Source organism: Lathamus discolor, chromosome 3, assembly GCF_037157495.1.
Source record: "Lathamus discolor isolate bLatDis1 chromosome 3, bLatDis1.hap1, whole genome shotgun sequence".
Classification (NCBI taxonomy): domain Eukaryota; kingdom Metazoa; phylum Chordata; class Aves; order Psittaciformes; family Psittacidae; genus Lathamus; species Lathamus discolor.
In genome coordinates this window covers 89,522,647-89,540,338 of record NC_088886.1, presented here as the reverse complement: position 1 = coordinate 89,540,338, position 17,692 = coordinate 89,522,647, and the positions used below count along the sequence as shown (strand labels likewise).

The 17,692-nt window shown below is 39.9% G+C and overlaps 1 protein-coding gene across 6 annotated transcripts in view; it reads right to left on the bottom strand.

Moving 5' to 3' along the window:
* Positions 1–17,692, bottom strand: part of ABCB11 (ATP binding cassette subfamily B member 11) — a 65,152-nt gene that overhangs the window by 41,674 nt on the left and 5,786 nt on the right. For 2 of the 6 annotated variants that reach the window (XM_065670452.1, XM_065670456.1), the window contains exons 1-3: positions 8,058–8,160; positions 4,975–5,123; positions 1,012–1,033 (exon numbers count right to left, since the gene is read on the bottom strand). In XM_065670452.1, the coding sequence (XP_065526524.1) occupies positions 1,012–1,033; positions 4,975–5,050 (98 nt within the window). In that variant the 5' untranslated portion in view covers positions 5,051–5,123; positions 8,058–8,160. Of the gene's footprint in view, positions 1–1,011; positions 1,034–4,974; positions 5,124–8,057; positions 8,161–9,829; positions 9,920–10,993; positions 11,030–17,692 lie in introns of those variants that run through there. The other 4 variants (XM_065670453.1, XM_065670457.1, XM_065670455.1 and 1 more) reach the window with 4 other exon arrangements.

Sequence of the window (17,692 nt, the reverse complement as noted above, 5' to 3'; positions counted from 1 at the left end):
TGTTTTTTCTCAGTGCTCAAATTATGTACTGCTATTCTGTATGATCAGTTAAAATCTAAAGGATGAGTTGCACCATTATGGATGGGATTCATACTATAGCAAGTAGTCATCAGCTGATGTATGTTCAGTGATGAATGAGTAGAGATTTTCATTTTGGATATTTTTTTTTTTTAAATGAAACAAATGAATTTGAGCTCTATTTGTCAACAGTTTTTTAGAAGCCAAATCCTAGAAAGCCTGAAGGAAGCTTCGTATGTGTAGTAGGTAGGACCATATACGTATTACATATGAAAGCTCAAGAGAACTTGGATTTCAAGATATGTGCAAGGACCATGGTAGACCTCGAATATTGGGCTGATGCTCTCTGATATGGTCAACCTGACAAAGCCAAAAATTAAAGAGATGCTTTTGCTTCATCATTTGAAGACTACTTCTGAGATTGTGTATAATGTGTCAGAAAAAGCTGGCACAAATTACAGTACCCATTCTGATGTCCAGTCTGCTACAGAGTTGTTCCAAGGTCCATGAAGACGGAGGCTTTTAACCCCAAGCAAATCTCACATTATAGCTGAAGGTCAAGGTCTCTAAATCATTTCAGTTTTTAACTATGCAGCATTCTATGTCTAAATCTTAATATCTGAACTCAGATGAGGTTAATGCCTTTAAAGCCTCACAGTAAAGCTTTCAGAGAAATTAATCAAGACTGATTAAAATTCCTGAAAAACTCATTTCTCAAACAAAAAGCACCAAAGAAAGATAAACCTGAATGTCAAAAATATTTTCAGAAGAAAGGCCATATTTTTCTGCCATTACTCTATATGTTTTTAAAGGTTTCTTGGTCTGGTTTGGTCTACCTGTGTCAGTTGTATCAAACAAGACAATTCAACTCCTAGAGAACAGCTTTTAGTTAAATACCATACATTCTATAAATGCATCAATTTGACCCAATGACATTAACTTCTTTGAATATTCCTCAATATATTGATTGTCCTGTTTGTGTACATGACTTACTCTGATTTCTTGAAGCTGTTACCTGTTAGGGAAAATAAATGCATAATCTAGTTAATTATTATTGTTAAAATACATAATCTTCTGTAGATGCAAAACACAAACCCCAGAGCCCAATAGGACTGATCATTCCCAAGTTATAAGCATCTTATTTATATATAAGCATCAATTTATGCTTGCTTTCTCTTGAAGTAGTTGTTTCAAGTTTTCAATCTCCCAAATGATAAAATGGCTTTCACTAAATATATTATTCAGGACATTTGCTAAAGTCAGCACATTTTCACTGCAAAGTCCTAGTATTCAACTATTTCTCTTGAACACCGTTCCATCAAGGAATACTACTCTACTGGCAGCCCATGCATGATCTCTGACAGGAGGAGAGGTTGCTCTTCAATCTTGCCTTCCAACAAGACAGACTGCAAATCCTGTGGAAGAGAAGAAGTTCTTCCCCTGGAGGGTACAGTGAACTTTTCACACTGATGTCTATTCTTTGGATACTCTCTAAGGAACCACAGCTTAGAGAAAATTAATTATACTACAAAATATAATTATGCTATAGGTCAGCTGCTGAGTCCCCAGAACAGCTTCACTTCAAGAAATATTGTTAAACACGTCATGCCTGAAGCACAGCTTGTATTGGCAGAGGCCCCAAAGAAGTGCTATCATAAGGGCTAATGAAGAAAATATCTGCTATACATCACTTGAGATGACAACGAACAAAGAGCAAGTTGTATGTATACAATACAGTTTGGATAATCTAAGGGCACTGGGCATATGCACCTTGCTCATTTATGATGTGTTTGGCAGCTCAGCATTAACTGAGGTTAAGAATCACAGTATGCTTTTTAAGCAGTGCCTTCCTTTCCTCAGGTCTAGTGACAACACTGAGCATGCACAAGCCTGTCTCACGGAGCAAAGACAGAGGAACTTTGCATCACAGTTCACAGACGGTGTAAAGACAGATTTTGTGGGCAACCACAAATTTTGCCTACATCATTTTCCTACTCCAGGGAAGAAGACTTTTCCACTGTCTCCAAGGTTTTGCATATCCCAGGGCAACATGTTAGATGGAAGCAGTCTGAGTCTGGGACTGAGGGAACAGCTCATTGCATCTCCTTTTGGGAGTTAATAAGATAACTCTATTTGGCTTCAGCTAACAGTGACTTTATTGGTTTTATTCTGCTCTGTTAGCTATTGGGGGCAGGTAAAAAGAAAATTTCTTTCAATAAGGACACACGTGTATACCAAGAATCCTAGATCTTTTCCAGAAAGGTTCTAATGTGTAAAATCACTGTTACAGAGAATCACTTGATGCTAGAAGACAGCTGGTTACAAAGGAGAAAGAAACATCTGATTAGAGTGTTTTGAAGTTTGGCAGCTGCTAACAACTGTAGGGTTTTTTAACCATTCCTGGAAGTTTCTCCAGGGTTTATCAGAAAAGTTCAGGTTTAGAGAAAGCTTCCTCTGCAGGCTGGTAAAGTGCTTTGCAGGAAATGAAGGAATTGGCTACTGGGAGGAAAGTGGGAAGAACAAGAGTCTGGTGAAATAGCTTTCTGAGTCATACCAATTTAGAGAGCAAAATAAGCATTCTCCAAAGGTGAAGAAACCCTAATCTACAAACTTGGAGGAAAAAGAGTGTATCAATGCTATTCAGTTTTTAAGCAGTTTTTAAGCAGGAGGAGAATCTGGAGTGATGTTACCTATGCTTAATTTGAAAGAAAGAAAGAGATGAGTAACAGTTCACACTGCTACAATTGAAAAAGTAGAAAAAGAGGACAGAACATAATTTCTATAGAAAAGAAAATACTGTAGGGAAGTTGACAGAATTTATTAACCCTAAAGAAAAAAGCTATAGTACTCTTTGAATTCTCAGAAAATTTTGAAAGAGGAATTAAGGCATTTAGGAAAGAAACTTTACAGCTTGAAAAAAGCACAGAATCAAGGAAACGCTGAAGACCACTGTCAAGAAAATGAATTTTTACTGGTATTGTGAAAACACAGTCAAAGCTAACCCTGTGGAAACCTGATATTTGATTCAAGTGGGGAAAAATTGCCCTCTAAAGGCTCCCAGCTAAAGCTGGCTCTTTACTACTCGTAGTGTAGTGGCGGTCAAGAGTTGATCTGGGGAGGGCTAATTCTTGTTAATACGTACAAAATATGGTTATTGAAACAAACCTCACTTGAAATGAAATCAATAAGCAGAATGCCAGCAAAAAAAAAAAAAAAAGCGAAACACAAACAATGAAAAAAATCCAAACACCTAAACACGCTGGGTGGAAAAAAAAAAAAGCAACAAACCAAAAAAACCCACACCCCACACCAAAATAACAACCCAACTGTGAAAAGAGGAACAGCTTTGGTCCCAACAGGAAGAAGCCTTTTGCCAAAATCCCTTAACAAGTAAAAGCAACAAATAGGGAAGACACACTAGCAGACAAAAAGCAACCTCCCAAACCAGCTAGATAAATCTGAGCAACCTGAGAGTTCTAAGTGGCTGGAAGAGACAAACAGCTTTCAATCCAACAAGTAGAAAGACATATCCCCTTAAGATGTTCACTCCCTTTTCCCTCTCACTCCTCCACTGATACTAGAGCCCACAATAACCCAATGCATTGAAACCGCCTTTAGTTAGCAGCCTAAGTGAGAAGTTTTAAAAACAAAACCCAGCAGGAGAGTAGGGAGATCTGTACTGCTTCAGCACACAAACGCTGCTCATTCCAGCAGGATGCATAGCAGTGTGCAGGGATAGCAATATACTGGGGAGAGAGCAGTCTTTCAGAAAACATTCACACTGGTTTCTCTTGCAAGTCATGGAGCTGAGGTTGCAGCACTATACTGCAGACTTTAAAATCAGCTGCAGAGTCTAATATGCCAGCTTTGATTTTAAGAATACATTCAAGCTATGTGGAAAATTATTTCCTACACTATCTACTTACCATCTGGAACAACAGATTTGAAGTTCCTAACGACAACAGACCTTTGAATCTATTGAACATAGTAATAATAATACTAATAACAATGATGTCCAATAATATATGTTGATATAGTGTTGCTCATTATTATTATTACTATTACTATTATTGTTTAGAAAACAGGCTATTCCATGCATGGTCTGAAGCATTTCATTTGGTCCAAGAAAAATGTTTTAATAAAAGCTTAAATACTCCAAGGATTAGGCTATAGCGGTCAAGGAACTTGAAAATACAAAATGTATGTATGTTTTTTGGAGTCTGGTGATACCAGAGTGCTGGAATTCTTTTGTGAAACCTTTTTACTATATGTGAGGAGCATGTACATTGCACTGTATTGCAATTTATCTTCCATTATGTGCCACAGTTTTGCTTTCCTTTGTACCTTACATACAGTATAAATATTTAACACCCCCTTCTGTTGGCTTTTCTCAAGTCATACAAACAGAACTCAAAGTATTTATCAGTTTTATTTCATGTTTCTCCTTGACTATTACTCCATTTAAGTGGCAAAATCAAAAAGGGCTATTGCGAAGGAAAAACAGAAGAGGAGAAGATATGATGAGAAGGAATACAGATCTTCGTATAGCAATGACTCACAAGAATTCTGCCTGACAGAAGTATGACTACAGATAGATGTATTTGTTGAAAGCAGTTCTAGAAGTAATGGAAGATAGGACTTTTTCTTTTATTCCCCAAGTAATGGCCTTTTACTTGTACACCAAAGTGCTCAGTATAAAAACCTCTGTAGATACCATGAACTTGAAAGGCTGGTAACTTTTAGATGGTCCATGAGTAGGGATTGTTATATGCAGTTTTTACAGAAAAGTTGTTTTGCAGGCAGCATGCGCGTAACAGCAAGTACCACACAATGCTATATTTATTCCACAGACTCTTTGCTTTGTATCCTGTAGACAATTTGCTCCACTTAGGCCACCTACCACCTACTTTACATGCTGTATAAAATAAGGAGATAACTGAAGAATAAAATTCTTACCTTTGCCATCCAAGTCAAAAGCACAGTTATCCTCTCCCAATCTCTTGACGCTACGCAGAACAACAGGGTCAGACATGATGATTAGTCACTTAAATCAGAAGTTCTGAAGAGACATGGGGGCAGGGAGAAGCGTACCAGCAAACGTTTTTCTGCGAACATAAAACATTATTATATTAAACTCCTGCTTACCTCAGTTTTGCCCTCATTATCCCAAGGCAATGCTACTGATTCCAGCACAGGTTATAACAGAATGCATGTCCCAGAGTAGAAAAACACCTCACAGAAGCATGCCCAACTCACCCCAAATGCAGGGCCTCTGAAGTGCTTCAATGCCACTCATTTTTTACAAACAATTTGCTACAGAGCCAGTTCTTTTCCAATCTGTAACTTTACAGTTGATTAATCCTGCCTGCTATTGTCCACGACACCATATTTAATAGCACTTTACATACTTCAGCACATTTTACCTGTTTGTTAAGGGTACTTCAACTCCTAGTACTGTTCTTCTGGGAACCTACAGTCTGTCCTACCTTTATGTCATGATCAAATTTATTAAGGATATTCTCTACTGTGTAATTCACGTCATTATCAGTATTACTGGATTATACCAGAAGCAAGACAGACCTCTGCAGAACTTCTATCAGTAGAGCCATCCACTTGGAAACTGGTTCATTGCTTGCTACTCTATGGATGTAGCTTTTCTTGACTAAAAGTTTCTGATGAGCACAGCCAATTTATTCATCCACTGGTTGGTAAATTCCAACTCACACTCTGCAACCCCCTAAATTATAACTCAAATTCTCTTCCTAAGTATAAAGCCAAATCAGCACTGCAGTAGCAAAATGTCTGGCCAGGACTAAAATGATCACTTACAACATAAAATCATGGGTGCTTTCAATTTATGCCTTCATACAGTGAAACAAATTTACAATTTTAATTGTATTTTTCCATTCTCTGAGATAGATGACGAATGGGCTGAACAAGTTATGGTACTCTATAAAGAAAGCTGAGCTAATAGATAAACTCCCAATTTTACACTGAAATTAGTGTAATTAGAAATGTCACCTTTATTATGTGTTCTGGTGCAGTCAAGAAGAAATGCTCCTACCTGTTCTGTTATCAAATCCAAACTTTAAGGGTGGTGTTACACACACATTCCAGAGCTTTAAAATACTTTACAACTTCACAGAAGTATAACCTATTGAAATTAAGTGATGGAAACCATTTGAACCATAGCACTGAAGGTGGCTCCCAGTGAAAAGCTATGAATTGGTCAAAAAACACCCCCACTGCATTTCTGCTTCAGAAAGATAATGGATAATATCATACAGTAACCTGATAAAGAAGGCAAAGATAAGGAAAGCAAAGTCACTCTCCATCAGCTACTTCTTATAGTTAGGGTTGGGAAGGACCTCAAGATCATCTCGTTCCAACCCCCCTGCCATGGGCAGGGACACCTCACACTAAACCGTTCCACACAAGGCTTCATCCAACCTGGCCTTGAACACTGCCAGGGATGGAGCACTCACAACCTCCTTGGGCAACCGATTCCAGTGTCTCACCACCCTAACAGGAAAGAATTTCCTCCTTATATCCAATCTAAACTTCCCCTGTTTAAGTTTGAACCCATTACCCCTTGTCCTGTCACTACAGTCCCTAATGAAGAGTCCATCCCCAGCATCCCTATAGGCCCCCTTCAGATACTGGAACGCTGCCATTAGGTCCCCACGCAGCCTTCTCTTCTCCAGGCTGAACAGCCCCAACTTCCTCAGCCTATCTTCATACGGGAGGTGCTCCAGTCTGAAGATAGGCTGAGGAAGTTGGGGCTGTTCAGGCTGGAGAAGAGAAGGCTGCATAACATCTATATAAAATTTTGTAAATGGAACACTGTAAAAACTGATCTATCCTTTAAATGCTGGTGCAGAACATCACACTGGGAAGTCTTATTTCAGTGTTTGCTCTGACTCTGTATTTTAACACTATGAAATATATTTTGCAACTGATTTTTTTTAAGCCTGAATACTGATGCAGTTTTAAATGAAATGAAAACTGGGGGGAAACAACAGTAACTGATAGACTCGAATAACGATTCTAGCTCCAAACACTTGCTAGAACCAAACTTCCTGGAACGATGTCAGTTGTCCAATAAAATTCTGACTGTCCCACATTTTTGAAAGAAAACACGCTTTTCCTGTATTTTCTAAGACTCAATACATCAAATACTATCCACATACTATCCTGTCCAGCAGGCATCATTCTTTAGCTGAATTGAACACACTAGTATAAGCAGATTAGCAGGCTGTATTAGGATACTTAAATAGCCTTTCTCAGTATCTGAAAACCAGGGATTACTTACAACAACTTGAAAAAGTACTGATGCTGATGTCTGCGTTAAAAATTATTTAAATAATAGAAAGCAGAGATCGTAGAAGATATTAGATCATCACATCTATGCCTGTGTGTGCAAAATATAAACTAGGAGCAGCAGAGCATGCCCCAGAAACCACAAAAAAGTGAGAGAGTATTAAGGTATAGCTGCTGGATTTTTGATAAATTAACATCTTTAAGGAACTAAAATCCATATTTAAACAAGAAATGCTTGGAAAATGCTAGCAAAGGAACATATCCTGTAGGATGAAGTAACATTAGGACCTGATCCAAAGCCCTTAGAAATCATTTTCAAAATGCTTCTTTATTTAGATCAGGTCTTTATTTAACATAAAGGGGAAAAAAAATAAAAAAAAAAAAAAAAACCAAACGAAACAACCCAACAATTACAATTGCTCATGAAAGTATAATCCTTCCTTTTCCTTCAAAAATAGGTTCCTCAGATACTGACAGCATACAAGCTGAAAGACATTACGACTCAAAATAGAAGTTGAAAGTCTTATTCTTCAAACAGTCCCAAACAAATAAAAAATCAAATTACAACCAGAAACCAACCAAAACCAAACACTAACTGTGAAAGTGAATTCAGCATTCAGTTTAATTTGTTCTGAAAGAAAAACATAGGTAATCTTTCCATTGAGGAGGTTTCATCAGTTAACTCTGAAACATAAAACATGATAGATTTTTTTACTCACCCGTGGCTGTGAAAAATAAGTGTATCATAGAACAAACTGCAAGTACCCTGTTCAATTAGTCAGTGAAGCACCCAACCACTTCCCATCATGTTTTCATTATTCTAATCCATTTGTGAGAACTGAATCTTTAAATTGAGCACTGGCTATTTGCACCTGGGTCAATAACCATGCGGTCACAATGGTTACAGTTCATTGACATCTAATGGAGGGTTTAAATTTGACTAATGTAATCTCACAACATGAAGTCAGGGCACTTGGATATCAGTCATACTCAAGGAGACCAGATGGCTCTCTGGGGTAAAAAAAAAAAAGCCTCACAATGAATACAGAGGAAGAGATTATTATAGCTTTAGCACCATTAGTATACAATTACTTTATTAGCTATGCAATAATTCAATGTTCACTACTGTCCCTGCAGTAAGCAGCAACATCAGCAGAATAGTATGAAAACTGATTCAGAGATTAAGCTAAATTTGGATTAAACACTTGCTCAAAAGCTTTGTTTTCTAACCCACAGTCTGTACCTCTCCCTATGGTTTCTAATATTTTACCATTCTTCCTTCAAAATTCAGACTTTACAGCCTGGAAGCTCCTGAGTAGTAGTGAATTCTTGTTGGAAAGGAGCCCTGCATGGATTTTTCAATAAAGGACATTGGTGATAATAAAGCTATGACCTCAGCCAATGTCACACAGAGTTTAGAGGGAAATGGCAAACATGGTTTAGTTCTCCTCTGAAATCAGTTCTCACTACAGAGAGCCCTGACTGATAGGACAGGATAGAAATGCAATGCATGAATCTTAGTGACTGTCAGGTCTCCTGAAGCCTTCTGTGCTCTCAAATTTTCCATGAAAAAGCCTCATGCACAAAAGTGCAGCATGATTAAGTGCAGATAAACAGAACTCCATTTTCCTTGCTTAGCACCATTATGGTGTTCACAGTCACAGCACAATCAAATGCAAACCTGGGGTCTTCTCCCATTTTCTTAACAAAAAGGCGGCTACATATATACTAATGTACACAGCGCAGCTTTGAGAATAACGTTATGTTGACAATGTCACAGTGCTAATCATCTTGTCCACCTCATCACAGAGCCAGAGGGAAAAAACAGCTTCTTATAGTGCAGGGCCCAGGAGTTTAAAGGCTGGGAGAAAAAGATGGTGGAGCAGAACTCTACTTTGCTTCATCCTCCCCGGAAAGCTTCTTCAGGAGCAACATGGCTTAAAAGTCATGCAATGCCTTTGATTTTTACAGTTCTTGATCAGAGCTCACACTTGGCATGCAAGGAAGTCCCACGCCTCCAGACAAGGCTTGGCTTGCCAGAGACAGAATATCATTTTAGCATTACACAAATTACTTCAGTCTTTTCACTCATCTAAGCATTCAGAAAGTGTGCACAGAGCCTGTTTCACCATGTTAATAAGGTAGATTAAGGCAGTGATGAGCTGGCGCGGAGACCCCCACCCTTCTGAAGGGCTCTGCTCCCTTCTAAACCTCCTTTTCTCTCAACCTATCCTTACAAAAAAATCCTGCAGATCAATAAATTCTGACTTGACTTTCTGACATGAGCCATAAAATTGAATCTACGCTGAAAAATCATCCACATAGAGAAAAGTGGAGAACATAAAGCACTCAGTTTTGATCCTACTTCCCCTTTTACAGCTGCTAGTGGAAAAACTAACCAAAACCTAACCAAATCCACCCCATTTCCTCAAGTGTAATCCTTCTGGCCCCGGAAAGGGAAAACTCAAGTTTCTGTTGTGCACTCACTCACCTCCTCACACTCCCAACCTCTCGACCTCGAGTGGTTTCCTTGGATGCCATCCTGACCCAAGGGGAGTGTTCTCGACTGCACACCCACCGCTGTGAGGAGGACCGACTCAAAATGGCTGCCCGGCGGGGCACCAGGTAGCCCCTCACGGGCTCAGAACCCGACTTCCTGCCCCTGTCCCTGCTGACCGCCATGTGGGGGGGACCGCTCCGGGCTTTTGTCTGTGGCTGGAGGCGGGTCTTTGCCAGGTCTTTGGGCTTTTGTTGCCACAAATGCAAAGTGAATTTTACACTGAGCTTACTGATTTGTGGTTTATGCTATTAAAAATACAATTATGTCAATCCCGTGAGGTGCACATGTACATTTTTCCCTTCAACAAAGCGTAACTTCTGAAAAAGCTGCTGTCCTTTCCAAAGATCTTTAGCAAGTATTCTACCCAGAAACCTTTTTGCACCCTCTCGTTTCCTCTTTTGTTTTTTCCTCTTTTAATGGCAGGGTTTTATCAAGTTTGCTGCAAGCAAAAAGATGTTCTTTGATAAGAAATAGTCAAACAACATTTCTTCATAATGAAATGGGGAATAGCAGATTTCTTTCCTTACAGTGAAATAAGGAAAGTGCCTCTGGGCACAGAGGGCATGTTTCTGTGAACATGACCTTCACCAGGTGGCAGGCTAGCATGGTCTAAATCACAATCAGAGGCACTAAGTCCCGGTATATCTATTTCTTGGTCACAAAACCATGCTATACTGAAACTGCAAAATTCTTTCTGGAGCAGGTCCAGCAAGGACTTTGGGAGAAGGGCAGCAAGGGACTTTATTAACTTGCCTTGTTTCTATAGTTAACCTCTCACCATCTGCTCTTGGAAAGTACCAGAAGCAGGACATGCACTCACTTATCCCATTGATCCTACCCAAGTCTGGCAGCTGGTATGTTTCTTTCCTCCATTCCAAATACTTGTGCAAATAAAAATGGCAGAGATAGCAACAACGATTCTAAAAAAGAAACAAACCAAAACCCAAGAACCATGTAAATTTTAAATAAAAACTGTAACTTTTATATCAAAATTATTCGAGCCAGCATGTTAAAATTCAAAAAATTCTGTCAAATAATACCTCCCTGAAACTGCCAGCTCCCCGTTTCGGGCAACCAGCCCCTCAGTTACCTCACCTGTTCCTATTAGAAGCTGGCATGTCCAAGTGAGCCTGCTTCCACTCTCCCAACCACTCTCAAATGCCACCATTTGAACACCTCTGGGGCTTCTGACCAGGTGCCTCTTATCACTCTCCACCTGGGAACTAGAGAAAAACACAGTTTTTATCTATGAGCCCTTTGGGTTTTTCCTTTTTTGGTTTGTGGCCCCTATAAAAAATTGGAGGTAGGGCTTTACATTGCAGATTTGGGCCACTGCGAGCAGGTGCTGAACCTGTCAGTCTCTTTGGTGAGCTGGAGTTGGAAACACAGCCTGTACAAAGCACTCTAACTGAAAACATTGTGGTTTCAATACTTTATTAATTTGATATAAGGTCCCACTGACACATGATCACAAGGACCATAATCACAAGGACCAGAAGCTAACCTATGTTTGCAGACATGCCTGTTGCCATGGCAAATCAGGCATTTTCCCTCAGTCTATCTAAATCTGCTTTAATTTGTATTTACTGACCAGATTACAGATCAGACCCAAACTTTGTTTTTGTTAATTTACTAGTTATATTTTATATCTACTTCATAGTTGACATAGGGCTTGATGAAACACAGTTCTATCGCCTTCTCTTAGAAGGGCTTTTCTCAAACCTTCTCTGCCTCTGGGCCCCCTGGTTTGCCACTGTGGCCAGACCCTGCACAGGCTTTAGCACACACAAGATGCAGCTATCTGGCATGGCTGGGTTCAGGGGGCAGGTAAGATGTGGGAAGGCAGGAGTGGCAGGAAAACGGTGCCTCTGTGCCCAGTAGGGCAAGTCTTCATGCAGCTTCCAGGAGCAAACGTGGCTCTGAGGTGTAACAGCCAGGGGCTGCCCAGGCTGCTAGTCGGCTGCAGGCAAAGGCAGGCTGTGAAAGAATATGGCAACTCCAAGCAGAGCAAGGGATGTTACAAATAGAATGGTAATTTTAATAACATTTGCAAGAGAAGGAAAGCTAGCTGCTGTGCTGGGTCTGCTATTTATGCATACATATTGCTGAAAGAATATTTTCTGTCATAAAGGAACTTTGAAATGCTACACAGGGAATGCAGTTATGATCACTTCTTCATACTTTCTTCACTACTGATGCTGCAGAGGAAGCGAAGCAACAAAAAACTAGCATCCCTGCATTGCAACTTTTCCAACACCCTGCATAACTTCCAGCCAGCAGAAGAAGTTGCATTTCACCAGCATATATATTTAAGTAAATGAGCACCACAAGCAGCCATGGGCTTGCAATAATAATGGAGATATATTGAACCTTCCATGTCAGAGCAGAAAGCAGTTCTGCATGAAGAAAATAAATGCAGTGTTCCTGTTCTCATTATGATGCTTAAAATCATGTTAGGTGTTTGCAGTTGTTTAAATTAGGTTCAGCCAGAAAAGAACTTGGCCATAGTAAATGCAACTTCATCTGCCCTGCAGAGATGGATTGTCTGTAGGCACAGACAACCTCTAAAAAGATCTGTACTCCTTTATGTCTATTTAGAATTAATTTTTTAGTCAATTGCATTAGGCATCTCCTGTTTTCCAGGCCATGAGCACTCATCAAATATAACTGAATTGTTTTCTCTGAGCAGAATTTCATTCATCATCAATAGTTACTTGTAAGTTCACTATGAAGTCAACTGGAGTATAATCCCAGATATGAAGGGTCTTCCCAAACATATGTTGTAGTATTGATGTTTTCACATATTTTCGTTTCAGAAGACCATCTCCAGAAGACCATCTCCAGAAGACTTCAGTAAAATGCTTTTCTATGTATTATTCTTTCTTGGCATAGTCTTTCTGTGGTGGCGTTGAGGGGCAAGAGACAGGATGATTACAAATATTAATCACTGGATGTGACACAGTATTTGGAAATACAGCAGCAAAGATTTTTAATAAAGAGGGATTCCATGTTTTTTGCCATCTGACTGAAAGAATAGCAAAGTAGTTAAAAGCTGTGACCTCAAAGCAGCTTCAAACAGTGCTGCTAGATGTGAGAGATTAAATGTTAAAAACGTGGCTGCACAGGTCAAAGCTGAAGTTCAGTCAGAAGGCGAGTCCCCGGATATCTGTCTTAAAAGAAAAAACAAGAGTTTTCCTAAAAATACCATGCTACATTCACAGCTTATTATAATTGACATTTGACAAGAGTATGTGGATGTCTTGTCACCTTCCAGAAACATGGAAGAAGATCTTACTAGAGGGATGTTTTTATACATCTAGTTAGAAGTAGGTAAATATTTCGGAATGTGCTCAAAAAGTCAGGCTTTTTGATACATCACTGTCAGAACAGGAAAGCAGTTCCTGGAACATTAATTTGGACTGTTTGCACTCACATACTTATCTGGGTTATGGCACCTAGTGCTCAGCACCTCCCATGCTGTGTTACCCAACTAGGGAGAAAATTACATAGTTCAAAGAGTTCATATATTTAAAAATGAATACATTTAATAAATCACTTGTAATTACCCATTCTATCAAAAGCAAAAATTACATATGAACTCTGTTGAACAAATCTGAATATAACTATTTTGGAATATTGCTTGCAGACCATCTGAAAATAGAAATATCCTGTATCTCTGATTTATGCAAGACAAGATGCTGCTGCTGTTACTGATGCTAACTGATTTCAGCAGGAGTGGTACTGCAGCAGAGTTTACAAAGGCCCAGGATCGTAGGGGCTGGATTCTGCTATATTCGAGTCTTAAATCTGATCTATTATGATATGCCATAGTACCAATTACACTTATTGCTAAATTCAGATCTCAGTTTGACCTTTCATCTCTTCATAAAATGACTTATAACTTGCCAAATTTCTTTGATTTGAAACTGTGCTTGGTTTCAGGCCAAAACTCATCTTCCCCCCCCCCCCCCCCAAAAAAGCTACGAGTAAGGTCAGACCATCAAAAATATTCATTCTCACAACTCTTACCAGCTGATACAAGAGAAGAACCATTTTTACATTTCTGTATTTTCCCCTCCCACTTGTGAGGGCTCAGAAATGTTTTTCATGTCAACCTGGTGGTTTTTCCTTGTCTCCACCTCATGTTAGGACATGTCAGTCAGTGTGAGGCGTTGTTCTTTGCTACCACAAAAATGTCACTGTAGGGGGGAAGAACAGCAAAAGCCTTCTCTGTCAGACAGTTTTCAAACCTCCGAGAAGGAGTTCTTAATTTTTTTTTGTTACCAAGAGCTGGTCCTTATTGTCATGGCAGCTCACCCGCTTCAGCAGTTATACAAGACTTTCTACTGCTGCGGAACAGAGTAAAGCTTGCAATTTCCCATGCAAAGTAAATATTTGCCAGTATCTCCCCCATCACAGACACAGCTGATTCCATAAGATCTGTCCTTTATATTGGCATTAGACAAACTGTACATGAAATACACACACATTCTCTGCAAATGTAAGAAATATATCTATTTCTCCAATACGTGCTATTATTAATACATTATTTCATTTTTAATGTCCAAACCAGAAAGAACAAAGGAACTATTGAACTTTCAGAAATCACCGATTTTTCAGTTCTTTCACCTTGGAGGTACTCAATTTTAGAACCCCTGAAGGCTCCAGTTTTCACAAAGAACCACAACACAAAAATATCCTAGGAAAATAGGGAATATGGCTTTAAGTCCCTATAGCAGGAACAGTTCAGTCATCTCAGGAAAGGAGGGAATGGGACAGGGCCCTCCTCTGGGAGAATTGAACTCTAGGAAGGAGGACAAAAAATCCTCTTCCTGATACTGCTTTCTTTAGCAGTCACCCCTTTTCAGTATTGAGGCCAAGGAAACTGTGGTTGCCTTTCCTTGGTTCAGTCCTAAGTGAGGAGAAAACAAAAAAAAGTGTCCAAATTGAGGATCTGGCTGGGATTCACACCCCTTCCTGCTCAGAGAGATTTGCAAGGCTTAGGTGAGGCATTTTCCTGGTCAACATGCTAAATCTTGAGGATCTCTAAAGTCTACCTGTACTCCTCTGTTGTAAAGGATCCATAGGTGGGAGGAGAGAATAGAGTGTTAATTGAAATAAATAAATCTGAGCTTCCACGACTTCAAGTCTGGGAGCTATTTCTTGAAGTAAAAATGATAGACCTGTGTTTTGTGAGTTGCTGAGTAATTCCTGTGGAGAGGTGTTGCTTTGGTCCAATTCCTGACACAAATGCATGTTCAGACCTGGCTCCACTGGAATTAATCATGGCAAGGTGCTTGAGAACTGCAGAGACCCCACACCAAGTCTGTAACTGCATGTTGCTCAGGATGCCATTTCCCACTGCCATGGAAACTACTCAGCAATGAAATAAATGCTTTGCTCATGCTGGTGAACTTGCTTTGACATGATTGAGTTAAAGAGCAAGTTACCTGGTGGCTATCCAAATAGCACTGGTTTTCAATTTGGTTTCTTTGGAGCAAAACATCAATTCTACTTTCTCAGTGTAGCTTATGCTTAGGCTTCAGTGGGGTCATTAAATTTATATCTGTTATCTGAAAAAATTATTTCTTCTAGAACAGGTTTCAAGTTAGAGCTAGTTTCAAGACAAAGCACAGATCAACTGGCTACTCTTACTAAAATATTGATGGCATTGCTGTAGCAGATTTTATCTTTAGATCAACTTTCTGTTAATGAAAGTGATAGAAAACCAAGTTTATCTAACATGTAATCTGTGTGTGTGGCAGTCTGGTGAGCTATAGCTTTTTCCTGTCCCAATCTGCCTGAACTGTTAGCTTTCCAGGCAAGACATCACTCCACCCTGCAGAACAGGCAGATTTGGGCTCTAGAGACGTGAATCTTGTCCTCTGAACTTAGCAGACAACCCTGGTGTCATTTCACACAGAGAGCTGCAGCTTGGGGGTTTTGTTTCCCCTCATCAAGATTACACAGCCAAAAGTGATTAGGAAAACAAACAAAGTATGAAATTGCACCACTTATTCTGATCTTTATCTTCAGAAATTACAGTTTGACTGGTTTAATTTAGTCCCTGTCAGACCACAAATATACCATCAGCTGCTGCAAGACTAGCACTGTGAAGGTTAGCATTTAAAGGAAAATATAAGCAGAATTTGGGACAGGGCACTAACTTTAAATATATTACTTAAATTAGCAATGCAGGGAAAAAAAGTCTACAGTTGAAAAATATGCTCCATGTATTACTTCTCACCCTATGGAGGGCCAGATTCTGCTGGCATTTTCTCTCCTGGGACCCAGATACTTCATTTGCTCAAATGTCAGCAACAAAAGCCAGTGACTTCTGGAAATGAGTAAACCACACTTCTGTGGCTATCAAAACCTGTCCTGCTCGCAAGACTGTATGAGGCAGCTGAATATTTAGACATACATTTTTAGGGGCCAGAAGGGATTTGTTGAGAAGAAGACCCATGACATCCACAAGGTCAGAACATCCTGGGGCACAGTCCCCAGGACCTGGTTTCTGTTGCTTGTTAAAGCCAGCACACAAAGATGTGCTTCAAAACCTTCACTTGTCCAGCAGGAATAATGTTACCTTCTTGCCTTTCACTTGCGAATCAAATTTCCTTCCCCAGTGTTATGCTTCAAGCAGGGTAATTTTTCCTTATCTCTTCTAGAAGCCAGGGATCTCATTACAGAATACACTTAAGGAGTCAACAGGAAATCAAGACAGTCAAGTGCTGCTTTCTGCAGATGGAAGACTGTCTCATGCCAACACCTCTAATGGAAAACTACATATGGAGCTTACATTTTGCTTATGCGGCTTCTCTTCAGTTAAGCTCCCTTGCATGCTGTGCTCTGAAAAAGCCAGAGGATCCTCTGTGAGAAGGGAACTTATTGGAAAAAAATCCCCATTTCGATGTTTTCCAAGATGCTAAGCAGGATTTCTTCAGCTTTCTGAAATTATTTTCTTTAGTTGAAAAGCAGTTTGCTGAGAAAAAAATCAGGAGTAGAGAAACTCCTTTTAGGCTTTCTTCTCATACATTTCTATCACAAAGGATTGCTACCTACATCAGCAGGACTTTTGGCCTGACACTGCCAGAGAAATGCTCCTCTACGATAGGCTTTGCATGCTGGTGGAGTGCTGTTTTGTGGTCATTCCGACCACATTGCAGAACCTGCCATTAGAATCAAGCCATGCAGGACTAGGCAGGCCCAGCAGGCACATGTACCAGGCTTGTGCTGGAGAGGAAACCTGTCAGCCACCTGTTGAATCCCCAATTTTCCAGCAAGCTGTATATCTCTCCTAACTACCCTGAGAGTGCTAAAAGTGCAGTAACAACTAACACTGCCACTCAGGCTGGTGTGGCACTCAGAGTGGCAAAGAAGCAAAAATTTCCAGGCCAAAGGCAAAATGAGCAGGGAGAGAAACTGAAGGGAGAAGAGATGCCTATCAAGCAGAGGATGAACTCAGCAGCTCCTGGCAAGTGTCACTGGCCACTCTGGGACGGGCCGCCATCACCCTGGCCTGCTCAACTTAACAGGGCCACTTCCAGCATCATCCTACAACTTTACTTGGTTTTCCCAGTCTAAAATTCCTTCTCATTTAATTAGTCCAAAATCCATTTTCATAAAATGCTTATTCATTAATCCTGCTGTTGAGAATGGTTTTTGCCCATGCCCCCTCACTTCCTGCAGCATCAGGCATCACAGTGCTCTGTGAATGGGGAGGCATGACGAGCAGGGAAAAGAAGCTCTGCTTATATGGTTAAGCAGCAGCACTCAGAACTGATCAGAAGT